At 51.4% G+C, this 8,989-nt stretch overlaps 1 protein-coding gene across 1 annotated transcript; it reads left to right on the top strand.

Annotated features, from left to right (window-relative positions):
- The first annotated feature begins 316 nt into the window (after window positions 1–316).
- On the top strand, window positions 317–8,568 carry MYCL (MYCL proto-oncogene, bHLH transcription factor). The gene is made up of 3 exons (XM_024554908.3): window positions 317–541; window positions 903–1,407; window positions 4,550–8,568. The coding sequence occupies exons 1-3, from the start codon at window positions 434–436 to the stop codon at window positions 5,146–5,148; spliced, it is 1,212 nt and encodes a 403-aa protein (XP_024410676.2). The 5' UTR covers window positions 317–433; the 3' UTR covers window positions 5,149–8,568.
- Window positions 8,569–8,989: the final 421 nt, after the last annotated feature.

Genomic DNA, 8,989 nt, shown 5'->3' with positions numbered 1-8,989 from the left:
TCCCCAGCCTGGAGTAGGCAAGGATCGTGGTTTTAGTTTGGTCTGTTGAAGCCGCCCGAGTCTTAATAAAGAATCACGTCCCTACGAGGCGACGGCCGGGCTGCATCAGCTTACCGCCTGCCCTGCGCTCCCCAGTATGCAATTTATTTGGGGTGGGGGGGTATAGGGACTAGAATAGAGAGGGAGAGCAGCAGAAGGATTGGGGTGGAGGCCACCGTCCCCACCTGTCGACCGCCAGGAGGCGGTGGGCAGGGGGAGTGGCTTGTCCCGTTGGGCCCGCCCCCAGGTCCCTGAGCCCAGGGCGCGCGACGAGATATAAGGCTGCCGGGAAACAATGCGCCTGCATCTCGCGCTCCCGCGCCTATCCCGGTAGCGTCTGGGCCTGGGTGCACGAGCGAGGGAGGGAGGGAGCGCGACGGGGGCGCGCTCGTGAATGCGGGCCGCGCGCTGGGTGGCGCGCATGTGCTTGTGTGCTGACTGCCGGGCTGCCCTAAGCCGGCCCGGAGCGGGTCCGCTTCTGGTAGCGGGCGGCCGGAGCGAGGTGAGACTAGGGACGGCTGGTGGACGGGCACGGGTCCCGGGGATCAGGCTGCAAGCTGCCTTCTGGGCACAGCGCGCCCCCGCCCGGCCCAAGCGGGCCCTGGGAGCTTCGCTCCGAGCGGCGCTGGCAAAGTTTGCTTTTGAACTCGCTCCCTGCAGCCTCGTCCGCGCGCTGTGAGCGGCTTCCCTTGGGCACGCTGACCCAGAACCGGGCTTCCCAGGACGCGAGGGAAGGGCGTGGGTTCCAAGCACAGAGATTTGGGAGGGACGAGGACCTTGCAGCCGGCAGTGCTGGGGGACCCGGGAACGCCTCCCTCCCTGGGCCCTTACCCGAGTCAGCACGTCCCCCTTCCCTCTCGCAGGGAGCGGACATGGACTTCGACTCGTACCAGCACTATTTCTACGACTATGACTGCGGGGAGGATTTCTACCGCTCCACGGCGCCCAGCGAGGACATCTGGAAGAAATTCGAGCTGGTGCCGTCGCCCCCCACGTCGCCGCCCTGGGGCTCAGGTCCCGGCGTCGGGGACCCGGCCTCTGGAATTGGTCCCCCGGAGCCGTGGCCCGGAGGGGGCGCCGGGGATGAGGCAGAATCCCGGGGCCACTCAAAAGCTTGGGGCAGGAACTACGCTTCCATCATCCGCCGCGACTGCATGTGGAGCGGCTTCTCGGCCCGGGAACGGCTGGAGAGAGCGGTGAGCGACCGGCTCGCCACCGGTGCGCCCCGGGGGAACCCGTCCAAGGCGTCCACCGCCCCGGACTGCGCTCCCAGCCTCGAAGTCGGCAACCCGGTGCCCGCTGCCCCCTGTCCGCTGGGCGATCCCAAGACCCAGGCCTGCTCGGGGTCCGAGAGCTCTAGCGACTCGGGTAAGGACCGCCCCGGGCCAATCATCAGGGGAGCACCCTATGGGTGACCAAAACTCTGTCACTGCCTGAGGTCAGGCACTGGGTCTTTGCCAGCCCTTCGGCTACCTCCCCCTTTCTCTGGGTGAAGCTGCCGGTGTAGCCCCCAGCAGTGTCTGTCTGGCACGTGGGTGTGTTAGTAAACAGTTTAAAGAAGTGGCGTGGGAGCCAGCGTTTCTTTGATGATGATTGGAACCCCAGGGGACCAGGGAGACAGGGTGAGAGGCTTTGCGCTCAAAGAGGAAAATACTGGGATTGCACTGCAGGGAATTTCTGTCCTCTGGAGGCTGGAAGGGTCCCTTAAGGGTCACTGCAGACTTGAAGTTTTTAGGTGCTGCCTCTTCCTGGGAAACGCACACTCCCCTAGAGAGAGAAGAAGCTGAGGAGCTTTTTGTGCAAAGCCAGAGCCTTCATCCTTTTAAAAACCTAGTTCCCTGTCTGCTTTACTTTAAGAACCTCTCCCACCCCTTACCATTTGTGCATCAGCACCATTACCCATGAGACAGGTAGGGGAGGAATGAACTCTTCCCCAGTAACCGGTGGAAGACCTGAGGCTTAGAAATAGGAAGTCACTAGAAGTGAGCCCCAGTTTCTTGCCATCTAGCCAGCCTCTTTTCCCTTCCTTCATGGCAACCAGACACTTCTTTCTTGATGTGTAGAGGGTTTTGAGGTAGTTTATCTGAGAAGGGCTACACCTCACCTTGTTGCTTTGGCCTGAGGTGGAAAGGGGACCCTTTGATTCCATCCCAATCCATCTGAGACCATCAGCTGCCTCCTTGCATTAAAAAAATGTTCACTGGTCCCTACTTCATTCCAAACTCTTGGCTAGATGCTGGGGTCAAGGGTGAGGAGCTCCAGGCCCTTTCCCCCATCCCTGAATGCAAATGTAAACCTCACTGAGGACAGACCAGCATCCTGTGCCACCAGACTACAATGTTGTCAGCCTAACCTGGTCCCTGCAGAGAAATAGCACACAGGATGTTTTTACAGGGTGCAGACTGAGGCTAGCATCAGGTAAATCAGGACAGAGAAAACTCACTGTCACTTTTAGGAATAACTTTTACATGACCATTTGGAGGGAGCTGGGGAATGGGGTATGGAAGTCATCACACACTTGAAGGGAAAAGTAAGGATAACAAGAACAATTAAAAGTCATTAAAAAAATGAAAAAAAATTTTTTCAGTCCACTGTGTTTAAGGTCACTTCTAACCTGCTTACTTTCTACACCAAGCTTGTGTTTGTTTAATGGCTGGAATGGGAATTTTGAGATCAAGAAACCAATACCAGGTCCGGCACAAATAACACCCCCTTTTTTATTACAAAATCTTTTAATTACAAACGCATAAGCATGTAATTCTGTAACATAACAATATCCACTCAAGCACACCATGTGACATTTTAGGTGAAATGTTCAAATTAAAACTAAATTATTACACCCATATTATTACTTTACCAACCACACTCAAGCAGGCCTTGCTTCTGCCGGACCCTGTATTTCTACACAGGCTGATGGAGTGGTAGAGTGGGAAGAACACTGTTTTTGAGAGTTTGGAGATCCTAGTTTGAGGTCCAGAACGTTACAGAGGTGATGTGTGGACTTGGCTGATGTAGCTCTGCTTCTCCTTTGGCACATGAGAGGGTTGGCCTCTTGTCCAGCGGAGGGCATTTCCTTGTCTGGGAAGAGTTAGACACCACTCTCTGAAAAGGAGAATAGTGGTCTGTCTTTATGTCATCCTTAGGCAGAGCCTTCTCAACCACCAGGTTTAACATTGAGATATTTAAAGATCTGGGATGCGGGGGAGCCTCTTGAATCATTTTCTGACCTGCCCTTTAACCTGAACCTGTTTGCAAGCTCCTGGTTCACAGGCCACATGGACTAGAACAAAATGCAACAGATTGCAAACAATGAGGGGGGTGGAGAGAATGACTGATGGCTAAGCTCAGCCAATAGGGGGTAGGGGCTGGGTAAAACAGCATTCCAAACACAGCCTAGTCAGCCAATCACAGGCCTTGGGGCCAGGAGGGCTGAATGGTCAGGTTTTATTAATGGAGAAATAATGCGATTGTCCACACAATGGAAGCCTTCCTGACAAAGGGGCTCAAGCATCCTGATATGCAAAAGAGACAGAGAACTGAGCTCTTCTGTTGTCAGGGTGAAATGCATTAAGGTGATCTTCTGTGTGGGGGGCTGAAAACGTGTGGAGTAGGAAGGTTTTCTCCCCCATTCCCAGATGGAGTGACCCAAAAGACCTTCAAGCCAGGGAATGATGGGGGCACGTCCAGGTATCTCCAGGCCCCTGGTGTTTCAGCCCTTGTATGGGGTTGGGGCTATTCTGCTGCCCAGTTCCTGCCCCTGGCACAGGTAGCTGTCACTTGTACCTTTGTGAAGTTCCTGCAGCTTTTGCCGACCTGCAATTACAAATCCAACCCTGTTCTGGTCCAGGGAAGGGGGTGGGGCCGGCAACCTACAAGTGATGGATGACTTTAGAAACCCATTGAACCCAGGAGCAAAACGCCCCTAAGGGAAACCTTGCCCTCCCCTCTCGTGGGTGAGGAGGGATGTGTTGTAGCCCTCCCTTCTCTGAATCTTCCCCTGAAAGGGCTAGTAGAATAGAGAGGTGGGGGAATAATAGGATTTATAACTTGTGAAAAGTAACAATTCCCCAAGTGCAGGCTGTGTTGGGCAGGAACAAAGGGCAACTCTGCCCACAGACCCCTCATTTACAATTCTGATGGGGCATGAAAGAGCCCGACTGGGGAAGATCTTTAGAGCTAAACTTTGTCCCAGGCTGATAGCTCTTTCTCTCCGTCCTCTGAGTGGGGGAGGGGAGAGCCTATGCAGACCGGGGGCTGTTGGCTTCCGTCTGCCTTTTGTTCTTATCTAAGCCTTGCTGCACGAAAGGAAATTGGAGAGTATTTTCCTTCTCGCTTATTTGCCCTCCTTTATTCATCCTGCCTCTACCCAATTACAAATGAATCAGCTGTCTTTCCCCTCACTTCAGTTTGTTTATATCTAAATTGGGAAAACGTCACCTCCAACATATAGGGTCCTTGTATGTGCTTCTCATGGGGTGTGTGTTTTCTCTTGATCTCTCCTCTTGGACAGAGGGTGAAGAAATTGATGTTGTGACAGTGGAGAAGAGACAGTCCCTGGGTGTACGGAAGCCGGTCACCATCACCGTGCGAGCAGACCCTTTGGACCCCTGCATGAAACACTTCCACATCTCCATCCATCAGCAACAACACAACTATGCCGCCCGTTTCCCTCCAGAAAGCTGCTCCCAAGGAGGGGCTTCAGAGAGAGGTCCCCAAGAAGAGGCTCTGGAGAGAGATGCTCCAGAGGAAAAGGAAGATGAGGCACACGAAGAGGTTGTGAGCCCCCTGCCTAGGGAAAGTGACGCTTCCCAGTCCTGCTTCCCCAAACCTGTCAGTTCTGACACTGAGGATGTGACCAAGAGGAAGAACCACAACTTCCTGGAGCGCAAAAGGCGAAATGATCTGCGTTCGAGGTTCTTGGCCCTGAGGGACCAGGTACCCACCCTAGCCAGCTGCTCCAAGGCCCCCAAAGTGGTGATCCTGAGCAAGGCCTTGGAATACTTGCAAGCCCTGGTGGGGGCCGAGAAGAGGATGGCTACGGAGAAAAGGCAGCTCCGATGCCGGCAGCAGCAACTGCAGAAAAGAATTGCATTCCTCAGTGGCTACTAACTAACCAAAAAGCCTGACTGCTCTGTCTTACAAAAACCCAAGTTTATTTCTTAACCTTTTCTCCCCCACTTAGTAATTTGCACATTTTGGTTATGGTGGGACAGTCTGGACAGTAGATCCCAGGATGCTTTGCAGCCGGTTCACACATTAAGGGCTTGCATTCTTGGAAACCTAGAACCCCAGCTCTCCTTCTTCCCTGACTCACGGGAGCACTGTGTCTTCTGAGGCGCCTTTGGCTTCTCAGGCGGGCAGCTGACTGAGGAGCCCCGGGGTCGGCCTCACTTACTAGCTCTAGAGAAAAGCCTGACAGATGCTATGCAACAGGTGGTGGACGTGGTTGGGGCCTCCAGCCTGCATGAAACCTCACACTCCGGATGCGCGTTAGGCTGGGAAAGGATGCTCTCACTGCTGTCTCTGGGGTGATGCTAGGACAGCTGGGCCTGGACGCGCTCCCCGAGGCTCCTTTTTCCAGGAGACACATGAGCCGTCTTGGGTGAAGACAAGCTTGCAGACTTGATCAATGTGGAACGTTACCTCACTGTCAGACACTTTACTGAGGAGTTGTAAACCTTTAATATATATGTGTATATTACCATGTTAGATGACAACCCTCTTCCCCTCTCAGTGCTGCGACCTTGACAACATTTAAAGAGCTTGGCCTCTAGATTCTTTGTCTCATAGCCCTCTGGGCCTTTTCCTCTGAGGGAGAGACCATTCTGTCCCCATAAGGGATTTTTTTGTTTCTACCAGTCAGAAATATTTCCCTAAGACACAGGGAAATGGGCCCTAGCCTAGAGATGGCTTGGAGTCCTGGCTGTGAACTTGTTCCCTACCCAGGTGTCTTCCATCTTGGAATCTTCACGAGACAGATGTCAGGCACCTCAGGGGTGAGACCTGTACCACTTTGTATTTCCCAGCTGCCTCTCATTTCAATCCCTGACTGATAAATTTGAAGTTCTACTAGAACCATGCAAACCCGTCCTTTTCATGCAAGTCCAGGGAGCTTGCTGTCTCTGCAGCCGCCCTTGGGCCTCCTACCAGCCTGGCATGGATCCCTTTTCTAGAATCTGAGACTTACTGAAGTTCTTACTGGGAGAGCTGCTGGGACTCATCAGCTCTCCAGAAGGTGGCCTAGCTTCCTGGGGGAGCTCTGCTTAGTGGACCATGATGGATTTTGCCCCAGCTGTACTTGGCACCTCCAAGTGGATTCCGGGTGCAGCCTTCAGTCTGTGAAAAGCACCCAGCCCTATAGTGTCTTATGGGCAACCTCAGGAGCCCTTAAGCCTAGCCCGCAAGAAGGACCAGCCCCCTCCAGAACTCTCCGCAGGGCAGCAGGTATCTGCTGGTTGTAGGTTTGAAAGTGGGGCAGGGAAGGATGGTAGAGGCTGTATGTGGCTCTGGAGAGCCACCTGCTACTTCCAAACATTGTGCTCGATGGTGTGTTTCTGAGGTTGCTTCCTAATACCAGAGAACCCCAGTGGAAGTTTGAGGAAAGCCTCTCTACCCTTTGGAGCATGGTTTTTGGAGCCAGCTGACTTCTGGAACTGTCTTTGGAGAACGGGTGGGAAGTGGGTTACTGATGTCTCACCTGAACAGCTTGTGCTTTACGAGCTGCTGTTGGGTATTATGCTGGGAGCAGTCTTTTTTATATACTGTATTTTTGTATGCCTTTTGCAAAGTGGTGGTGTTTTTCTACATGAAAAAAAAATGCCTTGGGCAATTCTCCTGTTGCAAGAGTCTGATTTATTTTGAATGGCAAGTTTACCTGAAATTTTTTTATTTGGTTGTGATTATCAATCTTCTGATTTTAAAATGTTGCCTTCTGGGACATCTTCTAATAAAAGATTTCTCAAACAAGTCAGAGTTGGGGCAGCTTATGCCAGCTGAGTCTGCCTGAACCAAGGTTAGACGATTTCTCTAACCGTGTTGCTAACCTGGTCATTCCACTTTGGGTTCCTGAAATGCCATTTCAGACATGTCTAAACAATGTAGGCTTGGCACGTGGTGAACATAAACTTCTCTTGGGAATTGCGAAGATGCTGAATTTGTACTTTAGAAGGCTTGAAATCCTGGTTCCACCACTTATTCTGTGCTTTTAACTTTATCTGAGTCCAAGTTTCCTTACCTGTGAAATGGGGATAGATGCTCCTTCACAGGGGGTTGGCAGGTATTAAATGAGGTGGTAGAGGATAAACCACTTTCTAAACTATAAAGCCTGATTCTTTAGGGTGGTACTGTTTGTACTCCAGTGGTGTGATGACCCTGTGCAGGACATCTTTTTAAAAATTCACAGTGAATTTGTGATATAATGTGATATTTTTTTCTTTTTCCCTGGATTTAATGAGAAAAAAATCAAGACTCCTTTTCTCTCCCATAGTCCTCATAAAATAGCTATAAATGCAAGAGAAGAGAATTTAGTAATAACTCTTCCTGATAGAGTATTGCCTTGTCTGAGCTCGCTTCTCCATATTATGCCCCACCAATCACATGCCAGGGCTGCAGAAGAGAGATCTGAGGTTCTAAGAGTGAAACAACGGCCCGAAGTGACACAGCTAGTATGAGTTGGGATTTGAAACCAGCCCTGCCTATTCCACAGACAGAAGTCTCAAACCCTGCATGGTGAAGATCGGCTTGTTTTGTTAGCATGAGGGGTGTAGAGGAGGTAAACATGAATTCCATCACTTAACTGCTTCTTGGAACTCTCTTCGTGGGGTCATTGTGCTTGCCACTTACTGGGATGGAGTGAAGCGAATGCTCCATGACCAGCCCCTCTGCCCATTTGTGCGCTGAGAGAGTTAGTCTTGCCCCAGCGAGGCCCCTTCTGGGACTGAAAGAAAGATGGTTGCTGTTCAGAAAGGCTGTGAGCATCAAGGTGGGAGAAGGCCACTTTGCCTCAGCTACTCCCACCTTAAAGCTGAAACCTGGGTTGGAGGTGCCTTCCTGCACTCCTAAGGAGCCTGAGTGGAGTCAAAAAGCTGCTATAAATTCCTCACGTTTACTAAATACCCCTTATCACAACCTGGTAAGTAAGCAATATCTGCCATATGGTACTGGAGCCCAGAGGGGTTTCTTGGTCAAGGTCACATAACAAAATCAGAATCCTAAACCCAGTCTCCTGTCAGGTAAACTTTCCACTCCACCCCCACAACCCCTATATCACCAAACCCAATCCATAAGTAGCTGTTTGATAAAAATATCTTGGATTACTGGGTCTCTCTTTCTTTAAAATTGATTTTAGAGACAGAGAAATATTGATTTTTTAAATTAATTTTTGTTTTTCCCCTGGCTGGTGTGGCTCAGTGTATTGAGCACTGGCCTGCAAACCAAAAGGTCGCCAGTTTGATTCCCAGTCAGGGCACATGCTTGATTTATGGGCCAGGTCCCCAGTTGGGGGCCTGCAAGAGGCAACTGACTGATGTTTCTCTCCCTCTCTAAAAAATAAATACCATCTTTAAAAAAAACTTTTAGTTAAGGTCAACTGTTCACATCCTTTTATTGATTGATTGTTTTTGAGAGTACATTTATTAAAGCTGGGGCCAGTGAAACAAAGGAAGGGCTTGGGGTAGCAGAAGCAACAGGACAGAGCCTGGGTGGGGCTGCTTTGGCTCTAGAAACATTACAGGGAAGAAGTGAGCCGAAGTGGGCTGCTCACTGAAAGGTCAGAAAAGGGGACCTTGGAAACAGGTTTGGGGTGGGGGGTGGCGGGGAGCCTGGGATCAGTTGCTGCCGCCTGTTGCTGCCCTGGTTGCAAGTCTCATGGGGACCCTTAGAGTTCAGGAGAGAAAAGTAAAGATGCACGCCTGGGAGAGAAGAAAGGCGTGGGCTTGCTCCAGAGAGTGTG

Source organism: Desmodus rotundus, chromosome 3 (assembly GCF_022682495.2).
Source record: "Desmodus rotundus isolate HL8 chromosome 3, HLdesRot8A.1, whole genome shotgun sequence".
Lineage (NCBI taxonomy): Eukaryota > Metazoa > Chordata > Mammalia > Chiroptera > Phyllostomidae > Desmodus > Desmodus rotundus.
Note: the sequence above shows the minus strand (reverse complement) of the source record. Positions and strands in the feature narration are given on the sequence as shown.